At 39.3% G+C, this 21,069-nt stretch overlaps 1 protein-coding gene across 1 annotated transcript; it reads right to left on the reverse strand.

Moving 5' to 3' along the window:
* Positions 1–500: 500 nt before the first annotated feature.
* Positions 501–10,563, reverse strand: LOC133404425 (aspartate aminotransferase, cytoplasmic-like). Its single transcript, XM_061680301.1, has 9 exons — positions 10,329–10,563; positions 6,224–6,405; positions 5,486–5,609; positions 5,273–5,385; positions 4,841–4,945; positions 4,604–4,754; positions 4,104–4,269; positions 2,806–2,948; positions 501–1,966 (listed from the first exon to the last, which is right to left on the reverse strand). Exons 1-9 carry the CDS (start codon positions 10,435–10,437, stop codon positions 1,827–1,829), a joined length of 1,233 nt encoding a protein of 410 aa, XP_061536285.1. The 5' UTR covers positions 10,438–10,563; the 3' UTR covers positions 501–1,826.
* Between the last annotated feature and the right edge of the window lie 10,506 nt (positions 10,564–21,069).

Raw genomic sequence — 21,069 nt, forward strand, 5'->3', positions numbered from 1 at the left:
TAAAATGTGATGTTAAAAACATGAACACAAAAAGTAAAAATCATAAAAAAGCATAAAGCTAATGTATAAAAACAAAGTGTATAATGTATAAAACAAATTAAACAATAGAACAACAGTGATTCAAATGTTTTTACATAAGTATAATAATAAAGACTTCTATTTATTCAAATACACAAATATTGTATGGTGTATAAAGTAAAACAAAAGCTATGTATGAAATAAAACAATTATCTTTTAATCATATGTAAAAAAACTATACTTATTACTGTCAAAAATAAATACTCAAAAAGCAAAATAAAAACAATTTTGTCTAGAGTAAATATGTATTAACATTTTATTATGTATTTATTTATATAAAGCAAAATTACATAATTACAAAAACTGTTAGAAAATAGTAACTACATAAATGTTTTTTAAAAAATATGTAAAATATACAAACAAAAAATACATATAAAACATAACTATATATATTACACTTTAATAACTGCACAAATGAAGTGTCATTTTTAAGTAGAGCTTTTATTTGATTTCTCCATGTAACACGCAAAATACATTATTTGATAGTTTATATTTGTGGTGAAAGGAAAAAATTCAAGCACTTTTAAAAGGCAACATCAAATACACCATATTGGAGAACCCTGCAAACACGTGCGGCGTGTACTGTGCCTTTAAGAAGGGTTTGTGTGACAAAATCAAGTGTACACAATTACGGACGACAATTAATTAATGACCCGTTTCATTGGGGAGAATCGGCAAGAGGAAATTGTTCTTTCCTATTCTATTTGTTTTAATTAACAATTTCAGTGTACTTTTAAGTGTGTGTGAAGCAGAAGAGTTTACATGAGGACACACCTGACCTGTTTAATGACACGTGATGACGTCTGTCCACAGTTGACAGCGGCAGGTGACGAACCTAGATTAGCGCAGCGTAGCTTAACAGTAATTCCCAACCAAAAATGTTGACCTATTCAGTACAAATAATGCGTCTTGTTCATTTATCTATACCAGTGACGAATAGTAACAGGCAGAACAATGAATTGTTCTTACACTAGCAAACGGTACAATTATCATTATTTATACAACAGAATAACAGCTATATGTTCAACTTAAACAGATTTCAGTCAGTAAGTTTGTAAATTGAGACGAGTAAGACCAGAAGTCCCCCGCATATTCGTGGTTCGCTATTCACATTTTTTTTTGTCTGTTGTCTGTGCATTTTTGTGCTCCATGTTATGCCCAAAGATGATACACGATGGCGCCAAAGGCCAACAAATACATTCAGTGAATTTTTTGGGAGATCAAATGATCTGCAAGCCATTTATTTTTAAATGGTAATCCATTGTAAAAAAATTAAAATAAATAAAACTTACCTAAACAAAAACCTCAAATTGCTACTTTTGAGTCTGATGTTGTAAGACGAGTTATGTTTTGGGAATTGTAGTTGGTGATATCCAGTGATTTGGCCAGAATGTAAACAGAGAGTTGACGCCCATTAAAATTTCATTAGAAAATAAAATAAATAAATTCTATTGTATTTATATATTTATTTGTTTTTAAATTTAAAAAAATCTGTGAATTGGTGAATCCACGGGTGTGTTATTTTGCAATTGGTGGCAGGGTTACTACCTTTTCTTTTTTTTGTGGAATTCTTCCAATGTAAAATATGTGCGTTGGCTCTATAAAGGTTGAGAAACACTGGGCTTAGCGTGAGGACGCACAACGTGGACAAAACGTTTTGTTACTGGCCTGACTGTAACGTCACGGGCACCACGAGGGGAGCAGGACGGGACAGAATGAAGCGAGAGCGACAGAGGGCGTGTTCCTTCTCACTGGACCTGGGTGACGGCATCGTGGATGGACTGCGCCACGTAGTCCAGGTTCTTGGAGGTGAGGCCGCACATGTTGATGCGACCGCTCGCCATCAGGTACACGTGCTTCTCTTTGATCATGAACGCCACCTGATTGGCTGCGGCGTCAAAACAAGCAAAAGATAGAAGATTAGAGAGACAGGCAAATAGATACATAGATATTGAGCTAGAGCTAGATGTGGTGAATTAGAGATACATGTAGAGATGGGGATACAAAGATAAACGGGAGAGAGACAGAAGTTGAGAGAAAGAGAGAGATATAGATAGAGCGATATAGAGTGAAATATCAAGAGCGATCGAGGATAGAGACACGAAATTTAGAGAGATAGCGACAGGATAGATATAGATAGGCATTGCGAGATAGAGAGAGCTAGACATACTGTAGATATAGAGATCGTTATTGAGAGATAGATAGATTTGTATTAATATAGAAACAACAAGCAACAAATTAAAAACAAATGGAGTAAGTATTACCCTAAACAGGATAAACAGAGGTTACGATGTCGCATGTTGGTATGCGCTATTAAGTAGTAGTCTAATTATGCTCAAATACAGGAAGTGCAAAGTGAGAAGTACTGTATGATATTATTGACAGTGATACCTAATTATATGAATTCTAACACACCCGATGTGCAGTGTATGAAAATGCTGATATGAATAATAGTTCTATAGCGCACTGAAACCTGCTTTAAAATTAGACTTTTTTTTGTTTGTTTTTGTTTTTAAATCTAAAGTAAATGTGCTAATCAGGGTCGTCACAAAGTAATATTTGAACCATGATTGCAAATTGAAAAGGTATGAATATGGATTAAAAAAACAGCATATAGTACATATTGCTTATTAACATACCTAATATGATGACGTTTCGATGCTTTTCATTTGATTTTGTGTGTGTGTGTGTGTGTGTGTGTGTGCGCGCGCGCGCGTGCGTGCGTACGATTGAGGCCCGTGAAGCTGAACATCCCGATCTGCTGGGTGATGTGCTCCCATGTTCCTGGCGTTCCGAGGGCCTGCAGCTTGGACTTGAGCTGGTCCCGCATGAGGAGCACACGGTCGGCCATCGTCTTTACGTTAGCTTGCCTACAAACAAACCGACGCATTCGTTATGACAAAACACTCCTGTGCTACACAAGAACATCCCGTCGTGCGGCAAAATTGGGCCTCATTCACTAACCGTGCATACGTAGACTTGTGCTTAAATTGTGCATACGGACGTTTGATGCACAAATTCACTCAATATGTTCGTACCAGGTTTTTTTTTTTTTTTTTTTTTTTTTCCCCTTCTTCTCCATACTCTGCGCATGGGCTAAGATGCGTCAGCGAGACTTTTATTGACTTCTATTGGGATTGCAGCGTGCCGGGCACGAGCTCGTCATTTCTAATGAATTCTGAGTCACTAACAAGCGCACGGTGGTGTGAAGAAAATTGGCCGACACGCACGTGTCATGAAATTGATGGTGATTTTACGTATTCGCTCAACTTGTGCGCAGAGTGAGAACATTTCTACGCATTTAGTAGTGAATGAGGCCAATTGGCTTTTTGTCTTGGAAAAATACATTCTTCCCAAAGGCTTCCAAATTGCATAAAAAGTAGGATATTCTCATATGAATGTGACTTTTTTTTTTTTTTTTTTTTAAATTTAAGAAAAAGTGACTACATGTACCCCCACTATTGGCAGGGGCTAGGGACCTCGACCAGACGTGAATAGCGAAAATCTGAATAATTGATATTAAAAGGGTTTGTAATTATCTATGGATGCCAAAAGGCAGCAGCAAAGCACTTAAAATGGAGAAGATCATAAAGCACCAACACTACATCTAGCATGTACGCAATCATGAACCCATGTTACATAGACGACTGTATTCAATAGTCAAAATTATTCAACACAAACAAACCACCTTCACACGAGGCTAATCAACAGTATTAACTAGCATACTAGTGTTAATAGGCTTGCACAAACTGACGTGACATCACAGAAGATCCAAGTTTTTTTTTTTTTTTTTCCTCTTTAATTATCAATGTAGACTTAAATACGCATGCTAGCTTGGTGATGTTTAGTATGTCACCTTACATTTTTTAGGCTTATCAAATCAAGCCTGTTTGTCTACAAACCTAACGTGCTGCAGTTGCTCTAGGTGTCAATAAAACAAAGTAGGAGCCAACGGGTGAGGATGATTTTTAAGGATCATGAAGCCCTTAAAAGTTTGTTTTTTTTGACAACTATTGGGAACGTACCATTCTGCAAAGAGCTGGGGGCAGTTGAGTGTTTTGCTGACGATGCGAGCCCCCTGCGAGGGCGGGTTGGACCAGGTGGTCCTCACGATCTTCTCCATCTGAGAGAGGATGCGGCCCAGGTTGTCGCCGTCTTGCGCCACCACCGTCAGGTTGCCCACCCTCTCGTCTAAGAAGAGGTAGACGAGTAGGTTAACGTGTGTAGTTGTTTTGTTCTTCACATGGACCGGAGCGGGAGGACTCGAGTCACGTGACTTGCCTCGGATAGGACTTAAGTCACCAATTTTAGGACTTGCTTGGCTGAAAGTGAATGTTGACCTCTTAGGCGAACTGCCTAAGTAATTTTGACAAAGGACTTGCTAAACCCAAGTCATGACTTGACTCACTTGATTTTTACCACAGTAACTTGGGACCTGCTTGAAATTTGAAGTTTGTGACTTAAACCTTACTTATGACTTGCAAATATGGGACTTATTTCCTTAGTACCGCTTGTGTGTACTCACTGTAGAGGCCAAAGTTCTTGGAGAAGGACTGAGCCACAAAGAGTTCAAAGCCCTGAGACACAAAGAAGCGAATGGCCCACGCGTCTTTCTCCAGCGAGCCAGAGGCGAAGCCTTGGTAGGCCGAGTCAAAGAACACAAACAGATTCCTCCTCTGGAGGCCAAGAGAAGAAGAAGTAGGAGGTCAGGAAAGACTAAATCAATCATGTGACTCTTAATATGAATAAAAGATGATGAGACCTTCATGATCTCTGCCATCTGCTTCCATTCGTCCTGATTAGGATCAGTGCCTGTGGGGTTGTGGGCGCACGCGTGAAGCACAAAGATGGAACCTCCCGGAGCTTTCTGTTAAAACACAACACAACAATTAACATGGAGCCTTCCTGAGGTTTCTATTAATACACACAATAATATATGGTGGAAGGTTCCAGCGCAGTCTAGTAAAACACAACAACAATTAAGATGGACACTTGTCTAAATTTATATTAAAACAAAACAATTAAGATTAAATTGCTTTCCAGCAGAGTGTCACAAGTGGATGTTTAGCTTGCTGTAATTTTTTTGTCCGTTGTGTATTTTGACTCAAGGAGAATTTAGTAACACATAAGGAAACTGCGAAAAGTACCTAAGAATTTGCTGCCTTACAACGTACAATTTTAAAAACAAGGTCACCTCAAGGTCATCAAGCAGGCCGCTAAGGTCCAGGCCTCTCTTGGTGGCGTCCCAGTAGCGGTACGGACGGATGTCCTTGAACCCAGCATCGGCAAACACAGCATTGTGGTTCTCTGAGATTTAAAAATAAATAAAAAATAAAGACATACATTAAAGGTAATATGCTACACGTTTACAGTGTGTGTGTGTATGTGTGTGTCAGCGTTTACACACCCCAGGTGGGCGTAGACACATAAACAGGCGTGGCCGTGTTGTTGACGCCGTTGTACCAGCGCCGCAAGAACTCTGCACCGATCCTCAGGGCGCCCGTGCCACCCAGAGCCTGTACTCCACCCACCTGAGACGGAAACAGAACCACACGCGGTAACTATAACATATACAAGAATAATAAATGTACAATAATACTGTAATAACATAACTACAACTATTTTAACCTTGACTTGAAATTCTAACAAAACTCACAGCCAGCGTGTTCATACATAGCATGCGAACAACTGGCGTCGACAATTAATTGAGTTCATTTGAGAACATCTTGTACTTGAACAGCTGCTAACGTGCTAAAGCCTCCTGAGATGTGTTGAATGCTATCATGCTGAGAGTTCAAATGCCAAGTACAAGTTAGCAACCTCAATACAAAGAGTGATAAGGAATATTGACAACATTGTACGTCATGCCCTGTCGTCGGGTATAATTTCTAATGAGAATTGTTAAAATGCTAGCATGCTAAATGTTTGTATGCTAACATATTTCTGGTGAAAGAAGAGCGTCTACTCTTTCTTTTGCTAGGTTTGGTGCCTATATTGTCACAGAACACAATATTCTCTGGGTCTTGAAAAGATCAGTCAAAATGCTAAAACCTCTGGCAATATTGGGAACTCCGCTTTGAAAGCAGCTGGCAGTGAATGAGTTAATCAAATGCTAACATGCTAACCGGTAGCCCTGGAGACTTACCCTCCCCTCCTTGATGGCGGGACTGTCTTCGCCCAGGGCGACCTTGGAGGAGGCCGAACGGAAGTCTGGCAGGCCGAGGATGGGGAGGTACTCGTGGTTCAGGGTGGCGTCGTCCACGATTAAACGCTCCACCTTTTTCACCACCGGTAGAACCCACGGCTGAGAGTCATCTGTGCGGTAGGCTGAGGGAGAACACACCAAATCACCCTCAGTTCCTGTTCCATGACATCGTGATTGGCAAAATGGCCATCGACCAGCTTCTTGGAAGGCACTGTGTTCGATTTTAGAGGTCGTCATTGGGTTGCCAAGGGGTGGAACATTTCCAGTATTTTGCCAGTAAATTTCCATGGGACTTTAGGAAATATTCCAAATTGAAAACAAATAGGACAAATTGACAGTTATTGCATTCAAGCAAAATATTTAAACATTTTGTTTTGTCATAAGAAGACATCCCTGCAAGAAGGATAGCTCTCCTTGCCTGCATGCAAGGCCATCACAGTACAGCGTTTCCTTGCTTTTGGCAGGGAATTGGTAGTAAGCCCTGCCACAAATTGCGAAAATCCGCAAATAAGTGACACTCCCTCCAAAAAGGTTTATAGTTGTCTATAGATGCTACAAGATGGCTACAATTTAACATTATTTATTTATTTAATCAACCAAGCAACAGCTCGTAACCTGAAAACCTTGCAAGTTGGCATACTTGTAAGTCAAGGTACAGCACTACTGTGGTTGCGTAAAATCTGGTTGTTTTAGTCAGGATTGCTGAATGATAGTTTAGTCCCTTATGAAGAGCCAACCTTCAATCTTGGGCATTCCTGTTAATGAAATTTTACAACTTTGGAAATTCACGTACTTTTGCAACCCAAGGTCCTACATAAGAATGGTGCAAAAGGATAGGAAGTCCTTGTGTGCTGATCAGACAGGAAGTGAGCGTGCAAGCGAGCCGATACGCCAAGGTTACTAAACTAAACTGAGCATGTGCGTGCGTGTTTGACCCCCGAGGAACTCGTGGCGTGCAGACGTGTGTTGTATCACGTATCAGCACACGGTATTCTGAAAAGAGCACCATGGACAAAAGGGAATAAAAGCAGTTTCTTCCTGTAAGTGCTCGCCCTGAAACGTGACATCTATTTATATTATATTTTGTAATAGCACTGTGAAGGCATCACACTTTACAATGCAACTACAAGCCACAGAAAATTACAGAACTAGTAATACAGTACGTGTCCGTGTCATTATAATGAGGTGTGGTCTTAGCAACAAAAGGCTGCTGAACATGCCTTTGTGTGTATTAATAGGGGCTTTACCACCAACCAGCCCAGGAACTTTGATTTCCTGATGGCAAAAGGTTCCTGTGGCCCATGCGGTTTGTGTTTCCATAGCACTTATTAGTTCACGGTAATTTAAGCAAATGTAGCGCAGAGTTTGTTCAGCCTGCTCCTTGTCCACCAAGCGCGGCTCGGCAGGAAAACGTAAAGGTTTTGCTTTTCAATGTATTTCAATCCTTTTATTTCTAGCCTTGCATAACGCCGCATCCAGTAATGGCGGCTCTGTGAATGACAAAGTAAACGCCTACAGAGGTCTGTCAACCAATCAGCGTTTGTCAAAAAAAGGAATAGTCACTGGATAAAATGTAGATTTAACAGGTGTTTGTTCTTTTTGTGTATTGACTTCAAGATATGTTGAAAATGTAATTGATATTAAAACCGTGCAAATACCGTGTGCTTTCTTGAGTTTTACAAAGCAGTGAGCCCCAACCAGTGTGTCAGACTCGTGGGAGATCATCAGTTGTGCCGCCATAAACGAAAGCTGAAATCTACAACTTTTTTTTTTTTTTTTCCCTCTTTGGCCCGGAGGACACGACGTCCACAATTTCTAAAAACAATTTGAAATGTGGACTCGTCGGACCACAGAACACTTTTCCACTTTGCGTCAGTCCATCTTAGATGAGCTCGGGCCCAGAGAAGCCGGCGGCGTTTCTGGGTGTTGTTGATAAATGGCTTTTGCTGTGCATAGTAGAGTTTTAAGTTGCACTTACGGATGTAGCGCCAAACTGTATTTACTGACATTGGTTTTCTGAAGTGTTCCCGAGCCCATTTGGTGATATCGTTTACACATTGATGTCGGTTTTTGATGCAGTGCCGCCTGAGGGATCGAAGGTCACGGGCATTCAATGTTGGTTTTCGGCCTTGCCGCTTACCTGCAGTGATTTCTCCAGATTCTCTGAACCTTTGGATGTTGATATGCACCGTAGATGATGAAATCCCTAAATTCCTTGCAATTGTACTTTGAGGAACATTGTCCTTCAACTGTTCGACTATTTTCTCACGCACTTGTTCACAAAGAGGTGAACCTCACCCCATCTTTGCTTGTGAATGACTGAGCAATTCAGTGAAGCTCCTTTTATACCCAATCATGGCACCCACCTGCTCCCAATTAGCCTGTTCACCTGTGGGATGTTCCAAACAGGTGTTTGATGAGCATTCCTCAACTTTCTCAGTCTTTTTTGCCACCTGTCCCAGCTTTTTTGGAACGTGTTGCAGACATAAAACTCTAAGTTAATGATTATTTGCTAAAAACAATCAATTTTATCAGTTTGAACATGTAATCTCTTTGTAGTGTATTCATTTAAATGTAGGTTGAACATGATTTCCAAATCATTGTATTCTGTTTTTATTTATGTTTAACACAACGTCCCAACTTCATTGGAATTGGGGTTGTATGTTCACCAAAGCCAAAACTTGAACAGATGATAAAATGCTGATTAAACCTGTCAGCTCCTCTAGCATCTTGTATTCTTAAATAGTTTATATTTAGTGAATGCCTGATTCATTTCCCGCACTGCCCCAGTTGGTGGCACACCGAAAATGACGTAGAAGGAAATGACAGCAGAGAAATTAGCCATTTTGCCGAGCAATGAACGGAGTGTAGTTGTAAAAACACTCACCAAAATATTATTTTGCATTTCTGTAGCATAAAATCATCATACAATAATTACTGTGTGAACGAAAAACTAAAAAAAAGTGACGCAATTTAGCAACATCTTTGCTTTTTCATCAGCAGGCACATTATACATTATGAATATAGTTTTGCATTGATGTTAAACAACATTTGATGCTTTATGTACTATTTATATGGCTGGAGCCAAGGCACGGCTCGCAAACCCGGAAATGTATTTTCACCGTAGGGGAAAGCTTCTGTGCATTTTACTTGCTGGACGCCAGCCTTAACCACATCTCATCCTTAACTGCCTTAAACCCAACCCTAGTCCTACACCTAACCATAATAAACTTAAGTTTTTTTTATGATTATATTTGGGATGGACATCTCGTTCCATCTGCGTAGATGACCCTTCCCGCGATGCAGGAGCCAATCATGTTGAAGCGGGGCGGGTCTTGCCGAGAAAGGGGGTGGGATTTCTAAGAATGTCTGTGAAATGGGACGTTCCCTTTCCAGGTGTTTCGTCTTTTGGAATTTGTTTCATCGTTTGTATAAGTGTTTCGGTTTTTGTTCCTTGGTTTTCTGAAATGTAAAAGTGTTTCGGTTTTTGTTCATTGGTTTTCTGAAATGTAAAAGTGTTTCGGTTTTTGTTCATTGGTTTTCTGAAATGTAAAAGTGTTTCGGTTTTTGTTCATTTGGTTTCTGAAATGTAAAACTGTTTCACAATTTGTTATATTGTTTTGCACTTCCAGGGCACCGTACATTTGAATGGAGAAAATGTATTTGATACACGAGTAAATGGGGATGAGTGACAGAACGAATTAAACTCGTAAGTCAAGCTACCACTGTACAAAAGTGGGACACTTCTGAAAACATACAAATGGAAAATGAGGCGTTTTTGGACCGGGCTCCACCGCAGGAAAAGTCAAACACGTATATGCTCGGTGGGCTGCGTTTCATCATTGATGTCACGAGATGAGTTTGCAAAATTCAAATTTTAATGTAGACCCGGCTACGAATGGGTCATATAAATGTATGCGTGATTGCAATTGGGATTATAGCAATTGTCAGATTGTATGGGTTTTGCCAAATGATACATGAACGCACCTCGGCCAGGCTCTTTGAATGGGACCAGTTAGCTTTTAGCATCGTTAGCTCCGCTCACCTCCGACGCCGAGGTTCACCTTCTGTGGGTGGCTGTCGTCTCGGAAGTCGGCGGACAGCTTGAAGACAGCCACCGGGGGCGCCTGCGGAACGTCACCGAACACGGACATGACTGCGGAGAGGAAACGGGAGGACAGCTGCGGGGCTTCCGGAAATCAGACTGGGAGACAGGCAGAAAGTTAGCCGGGGACCTGATTCACCTTCACGGCTGCTCCACTAGGACAGATTTGAGGAAGAGGCGTCAGCGCGGCAGCCAATGAGACGACTCCTAACAATGTGACGTCTTATCCCACAACCAATGGAACCTCAACCAGGAAGTTTTCATTGATTTGCGTGTATATAAATTCGAAATGTTACATTTTCACTTTATAATACAAGTGATTAAGAATTTTAAAAAAAAATGGTTTGTGTTTGTACTCTAACATTGCATGACAAGAGGCGCAAATCAATGGCGCAGTAACAATGTTTGGCCACAATATGTCAGTGTCAGCACGCACAAAAGAAACAGTAGGCAAGCCATCACATTCACGTTGTGTTTACTCATTATTTATATATTTATATTTATATATGTGTGTGTGTGTTACATATAGTTTGAGTGACACTGTCAGAGAGGTATTAAGGTAACAATACTGAATGTTTATTATTGTGTTTGTAAAACTGTTCTACATCACACCGAGAGCTTTTGCTAGTATTCTGACCCTTTGAGGTAGTTAAAAAGCAACTCACAGTAAGGCCGATATGGCCTTAAAATAAAATCCCAGTTTTTTCACAAACATCTGATTTATGATTTTAACCGACTCCCCCCCCCCCCCCTTCGTTTATATAAAAAGCCAATTCAAAGCGAGTTTTTCCTTTTGCTTTTTTTTTTAACCCTTCATTGATTTACTTCATTTCTCCCGATACCAAAAATAAAGCTTTGAAAAGTTTTTCAACTCCCACAGAAATAATGGAAATACATACAATATTTATCTTTACGCAGAACATAAGTACTTCCTCTTGGAAAAGTGTCCCTTTTGTCAAAACACCACATTACAATAACTACAGCAAACATGTTAATAAATGGTATGGAATGTCATCACGCTGTCTTCTTATTGAAATCGCTGTTGAGGTGTTTATAATTCTGATGCGATGGTGAAACAAATGAAGGAAGGTGTAAATTACCGTGTGTCAAAATAAACATTCAGGTGCGTTTCCTGGCATGTCAGACGCGCTCAAGTGTTTGACGAATGGCCTCCACTTCCAGCCTGCTGCTGCTATCCTAAGTAGCTAGAAGTACACACACACAAACACACACACACACCTTGTCCATGTGAGGACACCCATTAAGACTCATTGTCCCCCTGAAGTCTGTTTGAGGGCGGTTAACCTAAACATGCAAAGTCAAAACAAACAAGACTAACAGGTCAGATGATATGTACATCCAAAACCACCATACATCCTTGGTCGTATTCACATTCTTTCCTATGATTCAAATATTATTGATAGGAACTAGCCATAAGTAGTCCTTTTTGATAACCTAACATTTATTCATTTTCCATACCGCTTATCCTCACCATGGTCGCGGGCGTGCCAGAGCCTATCCCAGCTATTTTTCAGCGAGAGGCTGGGTACACCCTGAACTGGTCGCTAACCAATCGGAGGGGAGCCAAGGCACATATTTTATATTATAAAACAAAATCTCACGGCACAAAATTCTCATAAAAAGTGGATACATGGATTCGAATGTCATCTGGTTTTTACTGTAAAATCTATTCTCCGATATTTACTGAAAAACTCACCTATTTGTGTTTTTTGTGTTCGGCCCAAAGTAAAAACAGGATTGCTTGGACGCCATCTGTTGGCATCTTGGTGCCGAGGAACTATGTTGAAGTTTTATACATGTTGTATCTTCTGCCATCTATTGGAAGGGCAATTAATTGTTCGGCCTGGCTGTCATTATGGATCATTGGTTTAGATTGTGGAATAAAGATACTTTTTTTAAATTTCAATTAGAAGTATATTTAAAACTACTTTTTGACCCCTTCCCTCAGGGTGTAGTCTTAAGGACATTTCTGGAATTTGTTAGAGCAGGGGTCACCAACCTTTTTGAAACAGAGAGTTCCTTCGTGGGTACTAATTAATGCAAAGAGCTGCCAGTTTAATACACGCTTCTGAAACAACACCTTTGGTCAAAGTAACTTTAATTATATGTTATTATTAATCAATGATATTAATCTACTTGAAGACGCTGATCATGTTAAGGGATTTCTCACATTAATTATCAACAATGATCTAACGTGGTGGAAAACAGAAATATCAATATGCAACACTTTCTTCCTATAACTTTCTGTTTCCATTTCGAAAAAAATCCATCCATCTTTCCATCCATTTTCTAGGGTCACGGGCATGCTGGAGCCTATCTCAGCTATCATCGGGCAGGAGGCGGGGTACACCCTGAACTGGTTGCCAGCCAATCGCAGGGCACATATAAACAAACAACCATCCACACTCACATTCACAACTATGGGCAATTTAGAGTTGTCAATTAACCTACCATGCATGTTTTGTGGATGTGGGAGGAAACCGGAGTGCCCGGAGAAAACCCACGCAGGCTGGGCCGGGGATTGAACCCCAGTCTTCAGAACTGTGAGGCAGACGTCCTAACCAGTCATCTACCGTGCCGCCTCTAAAAAAAAAAAATCACTTCTACAAAATTAATAGACAATCACAATGTCCCCCTGTGGTAGAGGGACCACTTTTTGGCAAAGTGTACCACTTAGAAACCATTTTGTAAAGTTGTGAGGGTGACCATTTTTTGGCACCCGCTATCCGGTACCCCCCTTGCACCTTAAGAAAATGTCCTCTTATCCATATCCTACAAAAATGATGAAAAAAGTCATCCCTCTCACAACTTTAGATAATGGAAATGCTCACCGTTAATAAAGTCAATGCAGTAATAAAGTAAACATCAGAAATGGAATAAAAGAGTAGAAATATTTTTTCTTTGCTTTTGTGATTCTTGAGGCCAAATGGACTCCATCATCTTGGTCTTTGAAATTGAACCTGCACAACGTCTTTTTTTGTGTGTGTTTGTGGAGAGCAAAAGGACAAAGAAAAAGAAGAAGAGTGACAGCTCAAGAGTGTTTACATCTTTAAAAAAAAAAAGCATTTAAGCCCCCATTAACGTCTTGGCTACAGAGCCAAGTTCTGAGCTCCTCAAAAAAAAAAAAAAAAAAAAAAAAAAAAAATCATGGTTCTATCATTGTCATGTCATTTCCTTTGCCACCTTGAAAAAAAGAGAGGTCATCACATGACGTGAAATACAAAAAGAAAATGTATTAGTCTAAAAAAAAATCTAATTGACACCCACCCAAAAAGGTTTGTAATGGCCTATACATGCCTCATCATGGCGGCAAAGCACTTTTTTTTTTGCTGTTGGACAAGGCTTAACGAACCTCCTCCCCTCATTTTAACGACGTTGAACATTAAACTAAATGCTAAACATCATTTAGACATGGCTTTGGATTGAATATACTAATTAACTCCAGAAATTCACAGTACAGTGGAACCTCGATTTAACGGAGGAATAGTGGGAGGGGTAGTCCATTAAAGCAGTTTGTCCGTTAATTTGAAGCAGTTTTTTTTTGTGGCCTAAAAACACACAGTCCAGAACAAAATTACTGTAAATAAAAAAATTGAAAAGTTATGAAGTTGACCTAAACATATCTTTAAACATTGTTGTGATGGTTTAATACTGCCATGAAAGTGCCTTGATCGGGGTAGAGGGGTGAATATGGCGTGCAGCTAGGTGGGAGAAAGTTGTTGTCCGACGGTGGTGAGTCGGGGTCGTTTTCATGAGTCGTGAGGTTAGTGTGCTGCCTTGCATCACTTCCGTTACCATTGGATGCTATAGTGAAGGGCTTGATGAAATACAACTGTATACTGTACCAAAGTCAGTGAAGCGCATTTTAAAGGTGCGCCATGACGAGCGCCGCAAGTAAACAACGGCAACGATTCTCGGAATCAACACACTTTGTCCGCTGCAAAGTGGGGTTTTGAGTTCCCAACCGGACCATTACCATTCTACCTGTTAAATCCGAAGACCGTTGGTTCCGGATCCGTTAAATCGAGGTTCCGCTGTAATATCCTGGTATGTGTCTACAGAGGTCGCTGTTCTCAGCTGAAGCCTGAGCAAAACTTTTTTTGTGCCATTCTGTTCCAAATCACATCTATAAATGTTTGTTGAAGTACATTTAAATTTCAATATATACTCCATAAATTTGATTGTGAAAACGTACAATTTGAGGTTTAAAAGGCAAAAAAAAAAAATAACTCCAGAGATCACCAATAATAAACTTTGGAAATATCGCTTTATGATATGCTTTGGCGGACCGCATAAATTGATATGGCGGGCCGGATCTGTCCGCCGGGCCACCAGTTTGACACCAGTGACTTGAATGGTCCGAAAATTATTTAATTACTGGCACATTTTGATACACAAAAAGGAGGGTGCAAAAATTTGGTCCCTCTCACAAACAGTTGCAAGAGGAATTGCTTTTCGGGGTACCAAAGAGTGCTGCTAAGAAGACATTTTCAGCATTTGTGAGAGAGAAACTTTTTTGGCATCCATCTGTCAACGTATAACAGTGGAGCAAGGGCAGTTTTTAAGTTGGAAGTTTTGGTACCATTCCGTCATGGTATCGCTAAGAATACATTTCTAAAGTTGCGAGGGGGACCACTTTTGCCACCGTGGAGTTAAGGGTACCAACCAAAGAGGACATTTTCTTAAATGAAGTGTCCTGTTGGAGGCGAGGCAGCACTGGTTGGGGAGGAGGTCTGCACTTTGTCAGCCTGCTGAGCTTCCTCCCGTCACCAGTCAGCACACAACAACATGTCAACACACTGATTTACACGAGCGTGTGTGTGTGGATGATCTGTGGCAGAAAGTGATCCGTGTTGCCGTGTGTACACATCAACATACACCACCCAAGGCTACTAGAAGGGAGGTGAGCTGAGTGCGTGTGTGTGTGTGTGTGTGTGTGTGTATCTGTGGGGTGGGGATGAGGGGTTACATGCTTGAGGTCAAAGTTGGAGACGGTGTGTGTGTCTCTGTGTGTGTCTGTGCCTGAGGTTTTAGTCTGTCAGAGTGTGTTTGCACTTTGACACAAGTGCTACAATCTCCAGCATCACTGCCTTTGTCTACATCCAAATGCTCAACTTTTATCTTTTTGTTAGCCGGAAGAATAATTCGCAACTGCGATAAAGATTATTTCAATTTAATTGTAAATGAAATATATCCCACAACTGACAAAAGTCAGTGAGAGAGAAAGAGAGAGAGAGAGAGAGAGAGAGAGAGAGAGAGAGAGAGAGAGAGAGAGAGAGAGAGAGAGAGAGAGTGAAAGATAACATAAAATCCTGAAAAATAAAAGAATCACATTCGTGAACTGATTTCAAAAATTCGAAAAATAAATACAGGTATCTAAAATGAAATAAATAGACTCCACAAATGATTAAACTGAAAAAAATAAATAAAAAAATAAAATACATATAGCTGAAAAAGGGGGAAATTATTCATATCATAAAAATCAAATACACCACAGAACAGAAAGATAGAATGGGGGGAAAAAAATAATGAGATAAAAAGAACTAATCAATCATAATAAAAAAGAAATAAACAGAATGAATGAAATAAAATAAAGAAACTCATAAAATAAATCCCAGAACTGATCAAACATAGAGAGAGAAAATAAAACTAAATAATGTAAAATAAAATAACTGCATTGCTGAATTGATAAAAATAAAAATGAGGAAAATAAATAAAACTGACAAAATAAAATAAACATTACAATGGATTTCAGAACTGATCAAATTAAGAAAAAAAAAGATTCCAGAACTGATGCTAAAATAAATGAATAAAATACCTCCCCTAACAGCTGAAAATGAAAAGAAAATACTAATAAAATACAAGTACATTCCCAGACTGATATGAAATTAAAAATACAATAAAATAATTTAAGAAACATTTGTACATCCTACAACAGATAAAATAATATAAACAAAAAAATGATAATAAAATAAAATACATGTCAGAACTCCCAGCTGTTTGGAGTGAGAAAAAGGAAAGACCGAAAAGGAACTCCGTACATTCAGAAATTTGTACATATGCACAGGCCACGTGTTATTTGTGAAAACTATTGTCAGCAGCAGCTCCTTTGACAGGAAATGTACTTGCATGGCACACTACAGTATGTATACGCTCCGTGTTGTTTATGATGAATGACGCCCACTCGAGAATGGATGGCTGACTTTTCCTATTCCTAAATCAGCAGCTTGTCGTCAAGGAAGTAAACAGCAGAATGGAGACTGCCTATGGAGACCATTTGTTATCATTATACACTCACATAAATAAAATACAAAAGTCCCACGTCTGCATTTTTGGACACAGAAGGACTGTTTTTCAGGAATGTTTGGAGGGATTCCCGGCCAAAATCCCGGGCAGTAAACACCAACACCAACGTACGATGCTGTTGTATGATGCTAACATGCAAAGCTAATGTACAATGCTAATGCAGGAAGTTAGTGTTTGAGGCTAACACTAAAACAAGATGGTTATATACAATGTTACAACATATAACGATGTCAATTCATGATGTTAACTTTATACGCTCATATAAATAACATTTTTAAAAGTCCCCTGTCTAAATTTTTGGAAGCAGAAAAACCTTTTTTCCATCTTCTTCAGTGTGGAATGTTTGGAGGGATTCCCAGCCATAATGTCTGGCAGTAAACACGCATGCAGCTGCCGAGCGGATGAAGACCGCCAGGACTCAAGGTCATGGAAAGGCGGCACAAGGTCGAAGGCAGCAGCGCAAATCACTCGCCCAACGTACAAAGTCAACCAAGTCTGCTTTAATGCCTACTTTATGCACACACACACACACACACACACACCACCTGTTATTAGTATTACCATTATGATGACTGAGATCTTGAACAGCAGATTAAATACATTGCATACAGTAATTTCCCAACTGATGAGAATACATGCAATGAAATAAATACATCATAGAACTGAGAAAAGCATAGAAAAAGATAATTCAAATAACCTAAATAAAACACATTTTAGAACTCATAAAACTGGAGGGAAAATAATTAATTATAAATAAAAAAAATATGTTAATGTAGAAAGCTAACATAAGAAGCTTATTATGCTAATGTACAAAGCTAACGTGGATGCTAACGTAAGAAGCTAATTATGGTGTTTATGTACAATATGTGATTTTAATGTACGACGCAAATGTGGATGCTAACGTAAGAAGCTAAAACTATGCTGAAGCTCATGCTAATGTATGATACTAATATACTGCACAATGTCTGCAATGCTAATTTTGTATAGAAAGGTACAAGTATTGGTGCGGCCATTGCTTGGCTTCATGTCTCTCACACACACACACACACACACACACACAAAACACACACGGTCAGGACAGGCCTGTGCATGACGTGGGTGCCTCTACATTGCTGAGATGTGTGTTTCTTTGTGTATGTTCACATGCTCAAAAACATGTGGCGACCTGTTACTCTCCCAGAATGCATCTTGATAGTGTGTGCGTGTTTATGGATGTGTGCGTGTGTGTGAGCGCGTGTGTTGTGTTTACCGACATTTGCCTGGGACCTCGTTGACCTGTCCTGGATTAGCAGGTAATGATAACACACACACACACACGTCAAAGGTGCGTGCGTGCGTGCGTGTGCGCGTGCGTATGTCCACACGTGTCAACTAAACTAGTAAAGATAAGCAAAAGCTGAGCTACACAAAGCCAGGCTACACTAAACATAACAGAATTGGACTATGCTCAACTGGCTAAAATAAACTAATCTCGTTAAAATGTTTTTCTAAGATATGAAGCCAGGATTAACAAAGCTAAACTGAGCTAAGTGACTCAAAGGATACTTAAGATAAGGCAAAAAAGTAGGTAAGGTGAGATATGCTAAAGTCAGATAAAACAAGCTAGGCTCAACTCAGCCAAAGTAAATGAGACTATACCAGCTAAGCTTTGCTAATTTAATCATACACATTTAATAAAGTAAGCTCAATTCAACTAAGCTAAGCTAAACGAAAGCAAACATACCATGGAAACAGCATAGCTAAACAATTAAAATCAATAGCGTTCTTGCTGTGTCATCATCCCTGAACATGTGAAGAAGATTATACTTGCAACATGGCGGCCGAAGAATAAAGCTCATGTTTCAACACTCCTGTTTTCAAGTATCCCCGTATCATGTTATCCTGGTATCACGGTATCACCTGGATGGCACCCTCCTTGTTACTACTAAATCATGACAGCTAATTACAAGTTCAATTACAAGCTTCTTATTCACAGTCACAAGACCTTCAGCGCCTCGTCACACGCACACATTAGTCTCGAAAGGAGTAATATGTAATGCATGAGAAGATTTTATATACAAATGACAAATGTACTACATAATATTTTCCATATTCAGTTAAAAAAAACTTTTTAAAAAGCACAATAAAATATAATAAAAATAATATTTTTTTTCATATTGATATATAATAATATTACAAATAAAGTGTAATTCATCACTAAATAAACAAAATGTTTTCATAAAATTAATGCAAGTAGGACACTTGATTAGGTACCCGCTCTAATGGAATTCAATGGAAATTACTTTTTGACAAAAGCCGAGTTTTTGTTTTAATATATGGAAAAATTATTTTAATCCCTGTCCAAAATGTGTAACTCAAAATAGACATATTTCTCTCATATTAACAATAATTCCTCCTTTTCAAACGAGAAGTAGATTTTTTTATATAAAATAGTATTTGTTAATAATAGTATTTTCAACAATAAAAGATGAATTTTAAAAATGTGAAAAAATATTGCGCCTTTTCAAAATAAAATTCAGTTTTACACGAGCAAAAATCAGATTTTTTTTCCAGATTAAGGCAAAATTTTCTTGAACATTCAGCCATAACCATTTCAAAATAAAAGTTTTTATACTTATGTGTCGTGTGGAGTCCAGGAAACCAGGAACCTTCCTGCAACTAAACGCCACCAATGCCCAGTGTGTCCTATGGGGGTCAACGAGGAGCCCCAAATACATTTTGAACACTATATTAAAAAAAAAAAATAAAATAATAATAATAATAATAATAAATAGAAAGGAAAATGAAAAATACGGTTTGTGGAATGTGTAGCATGCAGTAAAAATCAATTTTCCAATTCAAGTGTCTTTACATTTTATATATCTATCCATCCATTTTCTGAGCCGCTTCTCCTCACTCGGGTCGCGGGTGTGCTGGAGCCTATCCCAGCTGTCATCGGGCAGGAGGCGGGGTACACCCTGAACTGGTTGCCAGCCAATCGCAGGGCAACATTTTATACATGAAATATTTTAATTCCTGAAAAATAAAACAGTTACTAAAAAAATATTTAATTACTGTACTTAATTTTATGAAAGATAAGCACATACTGTATGTTTAAAGATAATTGCTGAAAACTTGCAAAGACTGAGAACAATGTTGTTCTGAATTATGGAGATAAAACAAAAGCCCAGGTATGCACTTGGACACTTTCCCTCTCTCACTATATACTGTAAGTAATGAGCAACTTCATATCATCAGTGGCCATCCGGCCCAATTGCTACTTACCTAATTATAATAACTTGGCCCATTTCTACCACGACAGCACGCAGTTATCTAACTAACTAAGCTTACACCCCGAAAAATGCATCTTCTTTAGATGCCAACATTATACAGAACAGCTCGGTGTCGTCATTTCAATTCCCAACTGTTAAGTATTTTTTGTTATTCAGGCTTCCATAATATGTTGAAACGCAAAGCATTGTGGGTTTCTAACTAGCAACAAATATGTGCTCCAATGTCTGTCAGTGTGAGCCAAAGGCTGAATAACGTGTGCCACTGTGTTGAATAAACGGTTGACTTTCCCTGAAGTATATCTGTTATTTAGACCCACACACCACAACACCAAGCGAGGCGGTGACATTTTTGCTGCGGAGCCTGTCAGCCTGCGAGCTAGCGGGTGGCTAGCAGTGCTTCTTGTCACGGCGTGAAAAAAAGCCCCGCAACAACCCGTTGGGATATATTCTAGCCACCAGAGGTTATCATTTTATATTTTCATTGTTCAAACATAGAGAGATGTTAAAGCATATGCTAGACATATTGAATTCATGTACATATATGAGTGACAAATGAAAGTTTAACAGGGCATGTTTTCCGGCCATTCAGCGGAGACGTCCACAGTGTCTGAGAGCTAGGAGGACATCTCTGTTGTTCACCATTTTGAGCCTCATTTTATATTTTATATGTGTGGAGTTTGCATGCACCAATTCAGGCGGTACCCTGCCCCTCGTCCAGAGACAGCTGGGATAGGCTCCAGCACGCCCGCGACCCTCGTAAGGATAAGTGGAACAGAAAATGAATGCATTGATGGATACAATTAATAAATATTACCCCAAAAAATGTAAAGACTGTTATAATACTGTATATATAGATATGATAATATACGATTGTTTTGTTAATGATACATTTTGATATTTTTGTGCTATTTGTATGGATCATTTCGACGTGCTTTAAGGAGTTTTTCATTTTTTTTTTTGTCTCTGCTACTGCAGACGGCTGAGATGATATGACCACAAAGGTGGGGGAAAAAAACGGGAAAAGAAAAAAGAAGACGCCTGGCGCCTCTGAGAATGACAGCAGTCAAGCGGTGTCACCTTTC

The sequence above is a fragment of the Phycodurus eques genome, chromosome 6 (assembly GCF_024500275.1).
Source record: "Phycodurus eques isolate BA_2022a chromosome 6, UOR_Pequ_1.1, whole genome shotgun sequence".
Lineage (NCBI taxonomy): Eukaryota > Metazoa > Chordata > Actinopteri > Syngnathiformes > Syngnathidae > Phycodurus > Phycodurus eques.